The sequence below is a fragment of the Anopheles maculipalpis genome, chromosome 2RL (genome assembly GCF_943734695.1).
Source record: "Anopheles maculipalpis chromosome 2RL, idAnoMacuDA_375_x, whole genome shotgun sequence".
NCBI lineage: Eukaryota > Metazoa > Arthropoda > Insecta > Diptera > Culicidae > Anopheles > Anopheles maculipalpis.
The window spans coordinates 12,375,190-12,395,162 of NC_064871.1; the positions used below are offsets into that span (position 1 = coordinate 12,375,190).

Consider the following 19,973-nt stretch of genomic DNA (forward strand, 5'->3'; position numbering starts at 1 on the left):
AGACCAATTAGCACCGCGGCTAAACGAAACCTAATTAGTGCCGGCTACTTCAGGTGTGAAAACGAACGTGACGGATCCGTGCCCGGCCGCGGATCGGCAAAAACCTGCCCTCGCGAAACCCCGATCGAGCCGCGTAGGTATGTTCCTTATGCTGGGAAGCAAAGGCACGTCGTGCAATATGAAATTCAAAGGGGCCTTCTCTAGCTGGCAAAATATGGTTCAGGTCTAGGCCGTTGCTAAATTCGTTCGCGTTTTTGCTAGTAACGTTCCGGGCGCCGACCACAGATCAGCATCGGTGCACAAAAACGGGACGAAAATTAGAAAGTGTACAACATTTTTCACCACCACCACCACCACCACCATCAGGTTGTAGCGGCATGTCCCGAATAATTGGATCAAGCTGCCGAGCTGGTAATTTTATACCGTTTCGCCGATCGGCTAGCGTCGGTCGGAAAAATCTACCTGCACGGCAATGTATGACGACCATACGACACGGTGTGGAAAGCTCAAACACCGCACAAAAAACCCTGTCACCGACCGACATCTCTGTGGATGTTATCATACCGATGACATTATCCTAAGGGGCCATTCATTTTCGGAAACTGATTCATGTACGCGATTTAAGGCGGTATGGTTTTGTTTTGTAGCAAGTGTTGTTGCAAGAACGGGTAACTGGACGCGCTACGAACTTGCCATTTTGCCGACCGAAATTGTACACCTTCGAGTGTGTGTGTCTTCTTAACGGGATTGCGGTGGACTGGCAATGTGCGTTTAATTGAGTGGACAGTGATTTGATTAATTCCTATCCGGTGTGTAAATCTCCGCCGTGGTAGATATACGATATGGGGGATGCGATTTTTTTTTCTGTTTGGGTTATTATTTAGCAAACAGGCGAACCGAAGATGGTACGCTTATCTGGTTAATTGAACAAAATTAATCTACTTGAAGGAGGTATTTACTGGATGATAAATTGCATCATTTGAGGGTTTAGTAATGGTGCTATAAAATAGCGGAATGTGTGCAATGAAGAAGATATTTATGTAAAGTATTTGCATTGAAATGCTTACAAATTTCATAATATTTGATCAAAGTGAACTAACAACGAGTGAATTAAAGAAAAGATTAATTATTACAGAGACCTATTTAACAATTAAAATATTTTCATCACATCCTTTAAAGGTTTTGGTTGAGGTCTATATGCAGGCATTTTTGACAATGAGTAATGGCCACATGAAAAAAGACGAGTTTAAAATTTAAAAACCTTTCTGATCTAAAGACTACTTTTTGATTGATTTAACTATTTTTAGTTAAATAAAGAATAAATAAAACTACAATATAAGGGAAACAAAACTATAAAAACAAATCAATAAAAATATTCTACTAAACACAGCAGTTACTCAATGATGTTTCTGAACATCTCCCTTTAAAAGCCCTTAAGCACAAGTTTTGTCTCATACACGGCATTTAAGTCTTTTTTCATCTCAGCCAATCTTAGAATGAGAGTCACACACATTAACATTTAAACATTCACATCAGTTTTCGAAAAACTGTACCAAAAAATGACATTATGTGAAATTAATTATCATTTTATAAGCACATTTGCCCTGTCAGCAAGATATTTATGGGGCAATATTCAAGCTCTATGTGACATTTTGACACATATCCAATGTTATGTGCTGTGATCTTATTTATGTGCTATGATCTTGTGAATCGAATACAGGAAGCAGTAAACAAGCAACAATATCCAAACAAGGTCATTCTTCCATCTGACAATAAATGCAATATGCAATTCAGCCTCGTTTCCGTAACAGAGAGACTGGCGCAATCTCACTTACCGAATTATAACCATTTTCCGGAGGTGATTTTCCTGTTTTTTTTTTCTCTTACTTTTGGTCATTACCACAGTGGCATATTGTTTCGCCTCAGCTCACTTTCGGTGGGACACAAGAAAGTGAGCCGATTAATAAGCTCTATATGGCAGCCCAACACACACACACACGAAATGGAAGCAAACAACAAAAGCAGTTTATCGCCTCGTTAACGGTGTTACTTTCGGTGTAAGTTCCAACCGTGCTGAGAAAATGGGGGCAAAAACCAATTTCCATTCATATGCATCCGCGCACACCGCGGGCACGTGGCACGGTTGGTTTGGTCGCTCGGTTTTAAAGGAGGGTAGCCCGACCGATACCTATATAAGACGCTTAAAGTAGACGTCGGATACCGGTCGTTCTTATCGGATTGTGCATCGTGCATCGTACGCGGGACTTTGGAGGCAAAAATAGCAATAAGGTCAGCACCGTGGAGCACGTGTGATAAGCCGTTTAACCGTTTCGCCGAAACGTTCTTTTGAAGCGCAAAATTTAAATAGCGCCAGAGCAAATTTTCTCTCCCTCCGAGATTGCGCTTGACGTGCACAGCTTATTTGTTTGTCCCAAATCGACGACTCAGCATGGGGCTGACAGGTTTTAATGGTTTTGTTCGCTGGCCGGGAGGAAAATTTGTGCGGGAATGGGAAACCAAACATCGAACCAAAAGCTTCATTGTCTAAACGAGAACACCCTTTTTCTCGGGCAGCCTACGGAAAGCAACGCGTTAGTGGCTCATTAATTTTTGCACCTAATATTATTGCTTTGTTCGTTTCTGGCAAATGAACTCCCGATTCCAATCACTATATGGAGCATGGCGAAGAAATTACTATTTTTCCAACACTTTCGCGAAGTCTACCTTGTGTGCCCGGTGCGTCATCATCAATCTTGTGCAGCAATTTAGTTTAGATGCCCGCCCTAGCGCCTAGGAAGCGCAACCGCAACCGTAAAGGGGCCGGAATCAGTGTGAAAACATTTTAAAAGAAAAACCTAAAATCCCTCAACGAAAACAAACGACCAGTCTAATCAAGGTGCCTTGCGCTGGTACGGCATTTGGTTCGATTTCGTTTTCCTCGATTAGAAATTCACACTCGCAAATTAGGAGTACCTTTTTTTTGCGAGCGAAGACCGCGAGACATTGATGGGATTGATTTCACTTTTTTTCGCTCACACAAAAGAAAGAAGCGAACCAAACCGGCTCACACTTAACATATTTCATGCCGAGGGGTGACTACATTTCGTTGACTAATTTTGGGCAATAGGCACAACCGGACTTGTTTGTGGTTCTGTTTCTAATGTGACAGTTTCGGGATGACATCAACCGGTATCTGCATGTCTGTAGCGAGCGCTTGTGGGGAAGCAAGTACGACTAGACGTCAGCAAATAAAAAAAAAACAAGCCTCTTAACGGGATTTTTAGCCACCTGCTGGCTACCAAAAGAGAGCTGTATGCTGCTGCAAGAAACGAACCCGATTAAAGCGTGACATCTTCGGCTAGTCGTAATCAGACGCGTACGCGTGCGAATTTAAGCACGATTGGCTATTGATCACCGCAACAGCGAACTCGATCTCCCCTGGAGTTCAAAACCCGTCCCGGCCCCTTGTGAAGCCCTCCCTTTTGCTAGATTAATTGAGCTATGATGGATGAAATTAATCGAACCCCGTTCGACTAGAAACACCCGCTGGGCGGTGTTCTCGGGCGTAAAAATTATGATCGAGTTCAATTGGAGAATGAAGAATTCAAATCGATTCCCTTTTTTGGATCCGGAGCGTTTTGGCACTCCATGTCTACCACAGCGTCCAAAGCAGCTGGCTTTTGGGGACGAGAGGGCGCAAGATTGTGCAGAGACACAGCGGAAAAGGAGGAAAAAAAGGGTCCACAACTGAACCCGCAAGCAGTAAGAACAGAATGGTGGAATGGTGTCCATCCACATGCAGGAGAGCAGTGGATAAGAAGCACAAGCAACAAACACATAAAAATATAGCAAACGGCCAGGGATGGACGGATGCGACACAATAACTCGCGAACCACAGAAACCAGTTTTAATTTAATCGTTTTTGGATGGACCTGTTCAGAATGGGAGGGAAGGCCTTGGGAATGCAGCAGCAGCACCCTAACGTATGTTCGTCCTGGCTCGTACGAGGTCATTTAACTGGTCGCCTGGTACAGATTTCAGCAACCGAAGGTTGGCTCATTATTTTGTGGTCCTCATCCGACCGTGTTCGACACATTGTACAGGAGTTTGGTAGGGAAACTGGCACCAAACGATGGGTTGAACTTTTTGTCACATTATCACCCATCTCGGGCGAAACGGTTGTCGACCAGTTTCAGGCCATCACACAAACACTCACACAGGCATACACCCTCTAGAGATCCTTGATTATTTTCTGCGAGATTTTTTTCCCCCCCAACCCGTTGTTGCTTCATCGCTCTCTCAGCCATCCGCTTGAGTTATCCGTTTACGTTTTATTTTTAAAACGCGTTTGTCGCTTTGCTGGAAAGGTGGAATGGCGTAAGACGTCTGTGTGAAGGCCTTGCCAGAACCTTGGCCATGGTTCACGGGCAAGGTCATTCGCGCGCGCTCGTGCTCGGTCTCGGAACCACCTTCCAACGGGGACGTTAATTAATAATTTACGCCGCGAAGCAGATGACGAGCGACTGCGTTTCGATCGATCGTGCTGCTTTGTGGAACGGTGTACGATTAAATGTTACGTATGTGTTTTTTTTTTCTTATGTCTTTGCAATTCTGCAAGAAAATGAAATAACGTAACATGAGGCAATTTCAAGTCCGGATCGGCTGCAGTAAACGAAGCGATCGGTCTGAACAGGTGTGTATTGGCTATCGGTGTATTTGTACGATGCGAAACGTATTCCCACAGGAATAGAATTCGGCTGTATTTTACAGCTTTATTCACCCCTTCAAAAGCCTTCCACTAGCCCTAAAAGCTTCAGGATAAAGGTGCTTAACGAGCGCAATCGTTATCGCTCATCTGGATCTTCACGAGCACGTGTGTGGTTCAATTTGGCTGACGCTCGAAACACTCCCTTTCTAATGGGGCGTTAATGAGCTAATTCATATGCGTGCCAAAATCCTTATCATCTCGCTAGCCAGCCATCAGCCCAACATCCTAACCAGTGGTGTGGTGCTTCATTTTGGCTGATCAAGCTATCACCGATCAGCTTAAAAGCGATTCCGTGACCGTTGGTGCTGCCCCAGCGCCAATGTATCATCGGGTGTCATTAACCCTACAGGAGAAGCAGGATTCGCGTCGACCACTTGTCGTGTCGCCCTTCACCACGTACCCCCCCATACCGCCTTCCCGCCCTTTTCTCCAAATACGACTCGAGTGCAATTTTTTGGGCGTTTTGGGCGTGTGTGTGTTTGTGCCAATCAACCCCACCAAGCGGGAGAGAAAGGAAGACATAAAGTATTCAGGCAGCCAGTGGGCCTTCACTCGTTGCTCGTTGCTCTGTCGAGGGCGAACTATGCCAGGACGGATCGGACACAAGACAAATTATAAGAATAGCGACAGACAAAACAACAACAAAAACCAGCCTCCATTTCCTTTTTCGGGATGAGAAGAGCTGGCCTGAAGCTTCCTGCCACTCCTGGACCTTGGGTTTCCAGGGAGATGTACGTGCGATATCTTACCACACAGTTCAATGCCCCCGGCACACCACCCGCTAAAAAAAAAAGGTTCGCGGAGTGATCGGACCACGGATACGCTTCAATGACCTTGGGCCGTTTTGGTGATGATGCGGGTCGTGTGTGCCACGGCTTCAATGCAGACATCACACACGCACACGGGTAAAGCACCGCCCTTATGTTGGGGGGAGGCGATGATGAGATGGGTGGTTTTGCGGGTGAAATCTATCAAGAATCGCCCCAAGCCTTTGGTTAGATAAACAGCGCTAAAGATAACAAAATGAAACTAAAAGAACACGATCGAAGGCGGATTCTTGCGGATCAAAGTGTGTAAAACAAGAGAGGGTGTGAGTGGGTGGGTTAAAAGTATATTGGGGAAGAGGGAAAAAAACATGTACGCACGTACACACACGCGCTTAAGCTGGGCGAGATCAGCGAATCTTCTACGAAAATAATCTAACGGCACTAGAGCCGGGAAAATGTGGCCGGATCGATTCCACAGCGCCTCGCTTGTACTCCTTCAATCCACACAATCAATTGTTCAGTACGTTTGGTGGTTGTGTTTTTTTCCTTTTGGTGCGCTGCTTGGTGTAGTTAGACGTTGCTGCTTTAATGCTTGCTGAACGAACCACAGACACCAACAAACACACAAAAAAAATATAACAAATCATCTTGAACCATGTAGCCGAAACAACGGCGGATGATGATTTGGGGGGATGATCTTACCCCCCCCCCCCCCACCCAAAATAAATGTACCTCCCGCATCCCGACGCATCCGGTGTAACTTTCTTCGCACACTCCCGGACACGTCTGGTAAGTGTAGTAACAGTGCATAAAACAGCAAACACTCAGTTCGATCAAATCTGCATGCCTTTGGGTGTTTTTATTTCTTTGCTTTAACCCCCCAACCCTCCTGGGGGCTTTCCTCATACTCGCGGCTTTCCCACAGGCACATCATTATTAACCCTCATTCCCGGGACCCGATCGCCATCGGCTAACGGGTGAAAAGGGGTGAACGGTGGACGCAGGTAAAGTAAATACAGTATCACATACCACTTGATCGATTCCGGCCGGATCGATGCTAATGTTGCAAAAAAAAAAGAAAGAAATTCCCGAGCTGCTACACTCCCCGCGTACTGGATGCAAATTTCTTCACACAAACACACACTCGCTTCCGCTACTCCTCCTCCTCGTGTTGGCCGGATGTTGTGTCACCGATTCACCGACTGTGTCTGCACACACAAGGGGCACACCGGGTGCGAAACTGGCACGGACACTGGGTGGCGCACGCGAAACCACGATTACTCAACACCCCCGGGTCGGTCGGTCAATCACTATTGCCACTCAATTATGTCTAGCTGTGCCACTGCAGGCTGCCGTCCAGCGACGACCCGGTTCACATGCACACTTTGGGACACCGTTGGCCACGCGAAAACGGGAATGCTTTGCTGAAGCTGTCGGTCCACACTGCACGCAACTGAGCAACCTCGTATCGATCACCACCGGGGCGACTGTATGCTGATTTGGAAGCTCGGAAGCTGAACGAACAGCGCGCGTCTTCACCGCTTGATGGACGGAAGTGAAATGATCGCTCGCATCATCCAGCACGTCGGTAATATAGGCTTGCGTTGCCGCACCGCGGGGCCCGCTGTTGCGGCGCTCAGCACTGCCAGCATTTGGTACGAGACGCAGCTCCAGATCCAGCGCTCGGCGCGTGATCGCGACGGACGACGCGAACGGCGATCGCGGATCGTGCGGTTCGTTCTTGGCGCATACGTTCGGCTCTCTTCTTTCACCACCATTTAAGCTAACTGCGCTTTGGCGTGCCTTGCCTTTTGGTAGGCTTTTTTTTGCTTCTTCTGCTGCGTTCCGTAAGTTATCGGGGAAGGCGTTTTTTTTCTCTTCTCGTTGTTTGCCTTTTATACTTCGCTCCCCACCCCCTGCTTTACGTTCTTCCTTTTCTTTCTTTGTTTAACGCACAGCTCACAGCTGATCGACACCCTATCGAGGGGTGAACAGTGAAAAGCTTTCAAAAAAAAAGGAAGAAATGAAAAATTGCAAGTACACTGTGATTCTTTGCATTGCTGAATTGCCCGTCCCAAAATAATGAGCGAATAGGCACATATTTACATAAAATATTTGACTACTTTTAGGTAATGCTTTTGGAAGAATAAATAGTGCAAGCTACCAAAACAACTAAAAAAAGCTCAACACAACACTAAACACCAAACGGAGTATGACGCGTGCAGCGTCCTTGCAGAATCTCGCACAATTCGGTACGTGTCCGATGCGATGATTGCTTAATTATTTTTGATTTTATTCTGCAAACGGCTATAAACTGGAGCTGTTTGAGTGTGCGTAATTAGTGGAATAGATGAATTGTTTTTATCTTTTCTTGGTCTTTTTTTGTAGAGCCAACTACACTAATTGCGTCCTTCATCTCCATACTAACGGCAGATGAGCTTATTCCGTGTGGCAATGGGGGTCTGGGCTTCTGTTAGGAAGAAAAAAGCATTTTTTTTTTGTGTCGCCGTTGTTCGAGTTAATTCCGTTTTCATTCATTCAGCTTGTCGCTTGTGAAGTGATAAAGTGCAAAAAGCAGCACTGCTTGATGTGTGGGTTAAAATGAAATGTAATTAAGCAGCTGATGGATGAGTGGATGGAAGCATACTCTATCAGCTTGCAAAATTGTGAAGATAATAAGGGATGTAAAATGTAACGTTACTAACTGTTTGAGGCATGTTGTGTTTGACCGATAATTAATACTAAACGAGAGACTGGTATGGTGCTGTAGGTAGATAGTGCTGAATAATTAAACAAGTTTGTGGGATGCTTTTTATAATTTGCAAATTACTACTTCTGTTGTTCTATTAATTGCTATTAGCGAATATTTTACTATATTTGAATTGAAGGTTCGTTGCTTGAAGCATTGAAGTCTTTCATAGGATTCCGAGGATTTTACGGTTTCTCAAACATTTTTTGTTTTCTTTCGGCAGTTTTTTACGCTTTCCTAGGCATATTGAAGGGCGACCCGGGGGTGTTGGCGACAGCGGCGTTGGTCTTCAAACGGCAGGACCGGAGTTCAAATCCCATCCGGACCGTCCCCCGTAGTGAGGTCTGACTAACCAACTACGTGGTATCGGCAGTCTAGTAAGCCATTTTCGATGGCCGGCATGACCTTAGAGGTCGTTACGCCAAGAAGACGAAGAAGAAGGTATATTGAAATCATAATATTTCTTGGCAGAATTTCTGTCTTTTCGGGAAGATTTTTTTGATTATTATTTGTACCGAAGCATAACTAAATTCTTCCAGCGTGATGGACAATAGATTAAGATCACTTTTGTAACCGATAATCGAACAACTGCTTTCGATACTTCTACTAGGTACAACTTTTCTATATTTTAGTATAATTTTCATCAGCATTTGTGCTACTTATAACCCTTTTGTTTTGTCCATAAGTTCATAAATGATAGCGAAACAATTAAATATCTGAAGAAAGTTGATAATTTTGAGACTCCAAAAAAGATAACTTTGTTTTTAGCAGAGGTAACTAATTGTAAATTTGAATGTTGAGGATGATCTCATTTTATGATGTTATGTGTTTTAGCCATATTTTCATAAGAATAGATGAAAGAGACCAATAATCGCTTTTATGATTCATTGAATGATTGGAAAGTTTTCTCAAAATGTTTAACTAAATTTTACAACATAAAACAGTATCAACTCGATGAAAATTGGCTTCAAAAACTCATTTTTATGTTGTAGTAGGTGGTCTTAAACTTTTATCAGAAACTGTACGGTTTAGTTGAAACCTTTATAAACCTGTTTTTTTATTTTTTTCCAGTAACTAGAACTTATTTTTCCATCTATCTGATTCAGATTCGATTTTATTATGCGTGTTATATTTAAAGCTGTTCATTTGATTAGTAAATCAAAAATAATTTAATTAATTTTTTTCTTTCAAAAGTACTTCACCGAAGCCAATTACTTAAACTAAACTTTACACAACTTTTTTAAAACTTTATATTGATAAAAACATAGGCAATGTATGCTGTGACCTAACGTTCTAACGTAGCTGAATGCATACTTTGAAAAATATTGCGCAATTATTCACAACTCTCTCAAAATACTTGATCAATTCTAGATAACAGCACAATACACTGTTTGAGCTAAAACTTCACAACATTGTCTCAAACAAGACTGTTCTTATCAGCAGCCTTTATTTACTTATCCATCACTTAAAAAATAAAAAGGCGGATCATAAAATTACCACAAAAAGTAACGCAACTTCAGAATGAGGTCACAATTTCGAATAGCTCCGGTTTTTGTAATGGCTATAAAACATATTTTGCAAGTAAAAACCATCATCACACGCTTAACACCATCGGAAACGAGCCTTGTTCTTAGAAATGTTGCCTTTTTCCGCACATAAATCTTCCCTTGCCTTCTGCTGTCCCTATTCTTCGCCGCAGCCGTAAAAATGGTTAGTATGCTTGAACTTCCGCAAAAAAAGCACCAACATTCTTATCCCACCGGCACGATCTACTTTGATGTGCAAAAATAAAAGCCAAACGCCTAGAGAAGCAAATGAAAAAAAAAACTTAGCAAAAAAGGCCCAAAAATCTGCACCCTTTTTTTAACGACAGTTTTGTCGTCTATCGCCCATTGTTGCAAAACCTTCTGACCTGCTTCTCGGCACGTGGACCAGTTCTTGGTATCGAAATGGCACATTATGCTGTCGACCCCCTGGCCGAGGAAGTAACCAACAAGAAAAGAAAAGGGACAACCCGCACATGAACCCTCGAAGAAGGGAGGAGTGTGGTGGGACAGGTGCGACGACACATAAAACATCACCCCAAGATGCTCTCAATAGTTTCGGTTTCATTTGGACAACACCCCAAAAATGCACAATGACAAATCTAAATTTCAATGAAGCTTTCTCCCACACACGCGCATCCAGGGTGATGCCTTCCTGTGGGATCGATGGGAAGAGCACGGCGAAAGAACGCGGTCCACCTTCGAACTGTTCCGCAGGGCGCAAGCATTACTTGTTCGCGTTTTACCCACGGTCGCGTTGAAACTATCAACGGAAATTACTCAAAAGCGTAGGCAAAAGGCTCCCTCTCGCGCTGGGTACACAATCGGAGATCTGAGAAGTCAGCAAAAAAGAGATCCCCCCCACACCCTCCCCACCTCTCGAACGGGCCAAAACTGGACCGCTAGTGGACCGGACCGGTGAATTGTGAAAGCATTCCAAAACGGAAATAATGCATTTTTTCCGGAATTCATTATCGTTCCGGAGTGGCCCCCGCTGTTACCGATTCCTGCCATGCTTTGCAGTGTCTAGTGTCTGGCTGCAGGCACCAACCAGTTTCCATCGTTCGAATCGTTCGCCCGCGTTTTCGGGTCTTTTGGGTGGTTAACTGTCGGTGGCCGGTGGCTGGTTAACGGAGCAAATTTGCGCATTTCGTATGCCCTGGGACGTCACTTAAACGAAAGAAAGCGAACGATAGACGAAATGTAGCGGGTGTAAGAGAGTGGGAAAGAAAACACCGAAGGGTTCCACTGAGAAATACGGAGGAGCTGATGAGGTTGGAAGTGCAAAAAAAAAACCCCCACCCAACACAACTACGCAAAACAAGACACTTAAGCGGAGAGGTAAAGCGATCAACGCAAGTGTTGTACACAGTGCAAAAACAAAGCACTAACCACTTTAGCTAGTGAGCTGAGGCCGCCAAACAAGCGCACACACAGCAAGCAGTCAAATAGACGATTTTTCCATGCCCATCGTTACCCCCAAAACATGCACATGTTGAGCCGGAATCGTTCCCCATGGTGCGTCGTTACCAAAGGCACAAAAACACAAGGAAAATAATCGGACTGCCTGCCCTGTGTACGGTAAACAAAACTAATCATCCCCAAGGGGTGCAAAAGGGAAGCGAGGTGAAGGAGAAAGCGAGGATATCGAGCAAATCATCATGATGAAGGGGCCAGTGAAAGGAGGGAGGGAGATCGGGGGGAAAGTGGCAAATAGAGAGCATCTCCGGAACTGTTGAAAACCGTGGAAAACTGAAAAATCTTACAGCAGGGACAGCAGAGAAGAAAAAACCCTTTCTTATCCCATTAATCCGCACTCCCACACAAAGATACACACACACACACGCAGAATCACTGTCAAGCACCGTTTCGACTAAAGGTGCATTTCGTCGGGTGCAGTCTGCATGCACCACCCACTAGCGGATGGCATTTCCTTGTAATTAAAACAATTTCGAACAATAGCCCAGATCTTTAACAGGTTTTCCAACGACTGTATGCATTCGTTTGCTTGCTTGCTCGTGCTTCACATTTCCACCAGCAGCACCCTAACCCGCCCCGTTACATCCCTGTCGGAAGCATCTTCCTGGAACGCAACGGGAGGTTGAGCGCAGTTACGCTATGTTGATAAGTGATTTATTAACCACTTCTCAGTGATTCCCGGGTCCGCGCATCTAATTATGCTAAAGCTAACAATCATTCACCCGTTCACCCATTCATCGGGATCCGTGTGGCACCGAACCCTTCAGCACGGTGGGTAAAATGGTGGTTAGGAAAAGGAAAAAAAAGTTGTACATAAAACAAAAAATAATTCTATGATACACATTCTAGTTATAAAATTAAAATCCCAGTTACAAAATAATCTTTTGATATTGCTATATCTGTTCAAGCAGAATCTCCTATAGTAAGGGAGATTTCGGGAAAAAAACTGTTGGAAGTAGGCAATTCAATTCGAGGTCGAAAATTTCTTCAACAGAACAGAAGGGCTTCAACCAAACTGAAAACTAACACTATTTTGAACACTTAAACAACAAAAATGTTTGTCCACAACTTCATCCACTATGCTCGGGAGGACACACTGAGCGAGCAACGAGAAATCGAAGTCAGTTTAAGCGGTTATGTGGTTTAATGGTGGTTTCCTTCATTCCGAGATTTCCCAGTTTTTCCGACCATCCCGAGGATGAACCAGATGCAATCTGATCCTCAACCACACTTACACGTTTCTAAGTGTTTATGTGTTTGTGTGCAAGTGCTTTGATGCCACACGTTACAAGGCGCCTACCGATTCTACGAAATGCAGCCCACCCTGAAGGGTCACCATTCATTGGTAGTGCATTGTTCTCTCTACAGCTAGCTCTTAATTGGGGAAAAAACAACTGCGCTAGGGCACGAACGAGAACTCCGTCTTTTATTGTCGAGATTTGTACCGGCAGATGGATGGAAGTGCCGGGATTGGTCAATGGAACGTTGGCGTCGGCGTCAAAGTATCGCCTAAACGATCAGCTAACAAATTTCTTAGAATAATAAAATGGGTAAAGCTAGACAGAGAGGGAGAGCGGGAAAATGGCTAATAAAATGGGAGTGCGTGAGGTGTACACTTTATTGCCATTGCCTGGTATGGTGCATGTTAATGATCGACATTCTTCCGGACGTAATGATCGGTACATATTTTCCAAACCTCTTCAAGCGCTCCCAATCGGGAAGGCTTATGCTTGAGTGCGTAAAAATACAATTAAGAAGGAAAATTGCTGGCGTTGGGCATTTTAGTGCTGCACGTTGTCGATAAGAATCCATTCATTTCGTTTTCCCATTTTTTAAATGATGTATGATGCAATTTTGGTAGCATTAATGGGATGGAATAAAACCAGCTTGATCATTTCTTTTTAATTACTTCTGCAGCAGCTAACTATTAAATGGTATGTGTAATGTGAGAAAGAAATACATTCGGAGATGTGTGTAGTATTTTTGGTCGCTACAAATGATTCACATTTATTATCTTCAGCCTCAAAAATCCTGAACAGGCCAAGAGGAAGAGAATCCATCGTAAGTCTACATAAGAGATTATTGTGTTATCATAACTTTTAAACCGAACTAAAACAAGATCACACATTAAGCTTAAGCGTCCTGGTCATGTAAGGGAAAAGATAAATTAATTAAGATTTTAAAAATGAAATCGTCAAACTAACTTAAACTACATAGAAAGATCCTTATGTCAATAAAACTTAAACGAAAACCTAAAGACTTTTTTTCAATTAGATAATAATTTGAGCCGAATATTTGTACTTAAAAATCTCCTAGCAACACTTGCTGCTTACTCTTTGGCTGAATGAAAGTTTATTTGGTCGCATAGTCTGCAAAGTGTGTTAATACATCTTTTAAGAAGATTCGTCTTATGTCACTAGCTTTTTGTGCGCAACTGTGCGTGTTTTATTCCCTCCCGAAGTAGATCATTCAATTCATTCTCGATCTGTCACAACCTAAAACTCCACCTTTTTTATGTTTAAACCACGCAGTCTTAGTATTTATGTACATCACTCGATGTACTCACCTTTCTTGGGGCTCTTAATCGCATTGCCCATTGCACACAATCTACTTCATCCGGTTCAGAATCAAGTCACTAGCCACGATGAGACCCTTCCGATAGCTTGATTCACCCAGCTGCGACGCAAGCCGTTGAGCCTCGTGGCAGTGTCGACGGACGAGAAAGCGCGTCTGCTCAAGCCCCTGCGACAGGTGTACCAGCTCGTAGGCTCGCTCAACATCTCCCGAACCACGGAAGTGGCGGCGAATCATAGGGTTCAGCTCTGGAAATTCCTCACTCGCGAACAGTACCGGAGCAGTCGCAAGACCAAGCTTCAAATCGACCGTCACCGGTTTACCGATCTCTTCCGAGCTGGACACAAAATCCAACAGATCGTCCACGAGCTGGAAAGCGATTCCAATATTGCGTCCATACTGATAGCTCAGCTGTACCATACTATTGTCAACCCCGGACACTACGCCCACTGCCTTCAAACTGTTGGCAATCAGTGATGCAGTCTTCCTGTACGTTTTGGTGTAATAATGTGCGAAGCGATCGTTTTCCGTTTCGGTCGAGTCAAGCTGCATGAACTCACCTTGCACCAAATCGGTTAACACTTGGCTGATGATAAGCGTTACTTCGTCGTTTTTGAGGCGCGCTAGCAGCATTGAGGCCACGGCAAGAATATAGTCACCGGCCTGGGCCAGCTGCTTGTGGTTCCACAGCACATTGACACTCGGTTTGCCGCGGCGAGCATAGGACTGGTCGATAACGTCATCGTGCACCAGACTTGCTGTGTGTATCATCTCCGAAACCATCGCTATCTGTCGCTGAGCATTTGCGGTGCATTTGTTCGCATTTTGGGTATGACAGTTTAGTGCCTTTCCCATCAGTATTATTACCATCGGACGGAATGCTTTACCCTGTCCATCTAGGTAGTAGGAGGCCATTTTGCGTAGTTCTGGGTGATTGGTTGCACGGCTGATTTCTTGCCTTATATCGACGTAGATGTTTTTTAGCTCATCTTCTAGCAGTTTGTATGGGTCGATGTTGTGCTCCCCGTTCTTGTTAGCCTCTAACTGAGTGTGAAAATAGAAATAAAGATTTGCTTTTTATATGAGGTTATCGTTCTCTTTCAGTAATTGAATTCCTAACATTCCATTGTGACTGCTCACCTTTGACTTAGATCGTTTTAGGAGACTGAATGTATAGATCGGACTTTTGGAAAGTACTGGTAAAATTCGTCTGCCAGCAAGTAACATTGCCATCTTGTCAAGTTACCTAGAAATATATCAAGAAAATTTAATTAATCTTTTTAAATTAAAAATTTGAATAAATAGTTTTATAACAGATAGCAATGACTAGAGAGAAAAGAAACAACTGTAACGACTGTAAGACAGACAAGAATAATGACCATTACAAATTTTTAAAAGTTTCTCTAATTTTATCTGGATGAATAAATATTCGCATAGAATTAAGCTTAGAATAACTTATCCGTACGTCCTCAAAACTATTCATATCAGATTGCTCAATAAACGTATCATTAAAAACTCTAAAGCAAGAAACAATTCACGTAACATACATAAATCACCACCAATATAAGTACGAGTCACGAAACGAAACCTGCTCACATGAATCAAAAGATATCATTTCGACGAAGCATATAAATCAAATTAGTGCAACGGAACATGTGGGACAGTCCAGCCAACCGGTACCCACGACAGTGTCCCGTTCACTGTCCCAAACAAAAAAACCATTTAACAGCCTCAAACCTCATCGCCGCTTTCTCTGTTTGCTTGATGAATGGTTATTAAAATTCTAATTGACTTGTTTTCCATTTACAATTACATCACCGCACCGTAAAACAAACATGAACCGACCAGCGGACGCAAACTAGTTTACACCACGCTGTGTGTGAGTGTGTGGCTCCTCTCTCGCCAGGCGCTTTGGAGAAATCGATCATTTCGTCATAAACTTATCATTACGAGCACGATCAACCGTTGCATCCGTTCCGGGTTCCCTTCAAAAAGCGCCACCAAAACCATTTATACTCCCGTGTGGCCCGTGTGGTTCTGAGAGCGCGCGCGCGCTGGCGATCATAAATAAGAAATGGAACCCAGGAGAGGATCATGATGCTCCGCGCGGTCGGTGGCAAAAATGAAGATATTCTCGACATAATATGCCATAGCCCCGATGGAGGAGGTTGGGGGATGACCACGGAAGGAAAGCTAGGGAACATCCATAAACTAACATAAAAACCATCCAACCGCCCGCCTGCGAGGCTTGTGATTTGTGATCGCTGACGTTTATTCCCAAACGGACCAAAAAGCGGCTGCGAAAGCTGCGAAGCTGGATGTTTTGTACTACTGCTTCAACCTGCCCGAAAAACGTTCCCAAAAACATCGCCACTAATGGATGGCCTGGTAACCAGCAAATGCCACGGAAACGATGGTTCCTGTCGTCACTGCAACGTGAAGCGCGCGCAGTGCAACTTACTCGCCGGGCACGCCATGGTGCGCCACAATTTTCCAACCCCCGGCTTAACGAAAGGGATTAGCTGTGCCATTGGGTCAGTATGCTAATTTTGCGTTATTAGTATTTTTCTCTTCGCTCCCAAAGACGTCATCTGGATCGGTCGGAATTAATTTGTACCAAGGTTTCAAGCGTTTCCAGTACTTGCCGCGTTTTGGGGAAATTTTTGGGGTTAAGGTTCACACCGCAACAAGTCATCGGTGATTAGGAGATAAGCAAAAAAGGAAAATAAGACTTTCCACCCCTAATGTCTTACTCTGGTGGTCCACGCGACACCCCTTTTAAAGGTTCCTCCCAATGGGGCGGATGCGTGTGGTTCGGCGAAGCTTGGGAATTGGACTTCCAACAAAACAAAACAAAAACCGGACCAAACGAGCCACAGTATTCTGGTACGAAATGAATTGGTGGCATTAAAATTGGTGACATTCCCCAAATCGCATTCTGACGAGCAGCCCGTTTGTGACGGTGGTCCGCAAAGTCCGCACTGTTACGACGATCAGAATGACAATGAAATGGAGACGTCTCTGCACCAGCAGAGTGTTCGTACGTTCCCAGACTTGATAATGAGCCTGGATGATGTTCTCGCCACGTTTAACGTCGAGGGTGCTGCGGGTGTAAAGAGAAATTGCTGTACAAGTACTGTTAGCTTTTTGGGTGACTTAAGGCCTGATGTCGAACGAAGAGGATTTGAATATTCATTGCACAGCATTTTTTGTGTGATTCAACCATGATGTCCGGTACGGATCGAACACACTATCGCTCGCTCGGAGTCAGTAAATTTGCGGTCGTTCTTGTACGGTTCCGTGGAAAGCTCTTATGTCATAAATGCCGGACCAGGTAATGGCGATTCTTCGCCCGATATGTGAATATTTGCATGTTTACGGACCTTATTTATAGCAAACCGTTGTTCTGCAAATAAATGAACCGTGGAAGTAAAACTGACATCTACAGATCGTAAAGCGTAAATAAATGGCGAAAGATGATTTGCTGCTAAGGCTTTCAAAACCAGAAGCTCCACATTCTGTAGGAATGTCTTGCGAAAGAGTTGACCCCTTCATTAATCATACCTTACGCTGCGTGATGTTCCATCCGTAGTATGGCAATCAACTTGAAAACACACAAATTTCTTCTGCCATTCGTGACGACCAGGAGCTGCATCTTCATCGACAGTAACGGTCACCGTTGTGGTTCATGGTCAGGTGGAAGTACTCTATCCCACAAAAAAAAACAAGAAGCCACTATTCTATCGGATCACTACTTACACTGCGCTAATTAATGCAAATCAAATCGGCGCACCTTATCTTCACACACATTACACACCCGATGTACAAAAAAAGACCACGAAACCGCGATAAGGGGCGACGGTTATAATTCCACTGATCCACTTCTGTGCTTCCGGAAGGAGAAAAGCACGATAATGATCGCGTGATGTACGAGTTGGTTTGTTGTCTGAAAGGCAAAAGTCCTGGTCTGTCCTTTACCAGTAACCAACAAAGCAAGCGATGGAAACACTGTGGCAGTTTCGCAATGGCCTGCTACGCATTCAATCTTCTCCGGAGAGGTTCGACAAGATTGATGACTTTTAATTTGATCGCTATTCATCGTCTTGTGAGCCTATTTTGTGTGTGTTTGTGTACATAATGGGGGAACAGCAAACAGCATCTATTCATTCACTGCACAAAATTGCCAATAAAATGGGGTCAAATTCTTTGCGACAGGGTTCGACAGGCTTCCCCTTTTTTCGCGACTGTTAATAGACTCTTAAAAGACCTGATTAGTTTGTTGCAATTAATGTTTGCACAGGAGTGCCCCCCCCCCCTCCCGTTTAGTCCCTAGTGTCCTAACTAAAGACTGATTCAGACGGCCAGGAGCTCTGCCCAGAAGGGCAAAAAACTGGAGATAAAAAAAGACAAAGCACTCCACCAATGACAAGCGGTTGACATGTTGACATGATACGGCAGTCACTTCCATGCTTACGCACCCGCAAATAGGGATCTTTGAGGTTTTGGGGTTTTCCTTTGGGGTTTTGTGTCATTCGATATTTGCTCCCCTTTCCCCTCTCTCCCTTCCTCCCACCACTTCAATCCAGCCTAGGCTCTTCTCTAGGCTCCAATAGTCGGTTTCATCATCCATCACGCGCGACTGCAAATCAATGGCTGCACATAATTTTCAGCACATAAAAACAGTTAGGGACCCGCTGGAAGACCCGACTGATTACGGCTCTCGGCGGTTCGCGTGGTAAAGTCACTCTCGCATGCGCGCACTTTTGCTGCGGTTCTGTGTGTTCGCTCGATTTGCTGGGAACCGTATTTCCCACGCAAAACAAGCGCACAACAAAACCGCAGAATGGATTTAATTATATTCTCGTTCGTCTGCCTATCTTGCCGGTGGATTGGGGTGAGAGTGGTAACGGGGTAGAAGTTGAAAGGCGGGATGGAGCCAGATCGACTGACAAAGATTTGAAACCTAAACGTCTTCCTTTTTTGCAGCGTTTGGTAATGTTTGGTTTGACTCTTCTTGTACGCTTCTTGTCACTGCCTCATCCACCCACGAGCACATTACCAATGGTACAGTTTCTTTTGCTGCTACTCCCGTTACCCACCGAGCAAAGGTAGACTCCGGGAGAACGCGCAAAAAAAATGGAACACGCGAATGACGAAACGATGGCCCCGAATTTCAACCATCCAAAACCCCCAAACACTACCACCACCGTTTGCTACCCCTTTTTTTGTAGCAGCAGCAGTCTTTCTGCAGTGCGGGAAGATGTGGTGCCTTGTTTTATATTTTGCCTTTTTTCTTGCAAAAAAAAAACCCACACATACGCACAAGAGAAAGAGATAAACAGGAGCAAATCTGAACCGTTCCAGCAGTGGGGTTCGTCGTTTTCACTTTCGCGCAAGTTACTTGTTTCCAAGCGATTTTATTGATCGAGATCTCTTGCTAGTGAACCGCATTTTTGTTTTCTCTTATTATGGATAGCTTACTGATAACAATCACCAGAAAATAGGGCCACCAGAAAGAAAGGAATACGAGGGTTGCTTGCTGATCGTGACGTGATTTAGGGAAGGGAAGCGCACAACGACGACCGATCGATTGATGATCGGTTTACACGGCGTTCAAAGGCTCTAGCACCGTTTATATTATTACCTCTTCTTGTGCACATGCGTTTAACGTGTTGGACGTAATTGATGCCCTCATGCAGGGAAGACTAACTAACTGGCCCCGTTGTGCCCTTGGGGCTGCAAAAAAACGGATGTCAAAACGTGCTGACTAGGGTGTGTGCGCGTGATTAGCGCAACGGATTATCGCACTTAAGTACGGTGCGGAAAGTATGGTTAGCCGTGTTTCATTGGCTAGAATTTGCAGGGTTACTCCCGTATTTAGATCACATTTTGGTTGGGGGTCTTTCAACAAAAAAGGATATTTTTAGGCTATTAACTTTTAATTGTAGAAATTCAGCTGTGCAAGCTTGAAAAAGAAAACAGTGAAAACAAAAATTAAAATGCCTCTCTTTCTATATGGTGGAACTGGTCTGGTCCTTCTTTTTGTCCACATCGTCATGCCCCGTTCCTGCCCGAATCACAACCCATCTCGA

At 44.3% G+C, this 19,973-nt stretch overlaps 2 protein-coding genes across 3 annotated transcripts in view; one reads left to right on the forward strand and one right to left on the reverse strand.

Moving 5' to 3' along the window:
* Window positions 1–19,973, forward strand: part of LOC126558132 (E3 ubiquitin-protein ligase RING1) — a 470,233-nt gene that overhangs the window by 64,205 nt on the left and 386,055 nt on the right. The gene's annotated exons all lie outside the window — the stretch shown is intronic.
* Window positions 13,915–16,358, reverse strand: LOC126560100 (all trans-polyprenyl-diphosphate synthase PDSS1-like). Its single transcript, XM_050216261.1, has 2 exons — window positions 16,343–16,358; window positions 13,915–14,954 (listed from the first exon to the last, which is right to left on the reverse strand). Exons 1-2 carry the CDS (start codon window positions 16,356–16,358, stop codon window positions 13,915–13,917), a joined length of 1,056 nt encoding a protein of 351 aa, XP_050072218.1.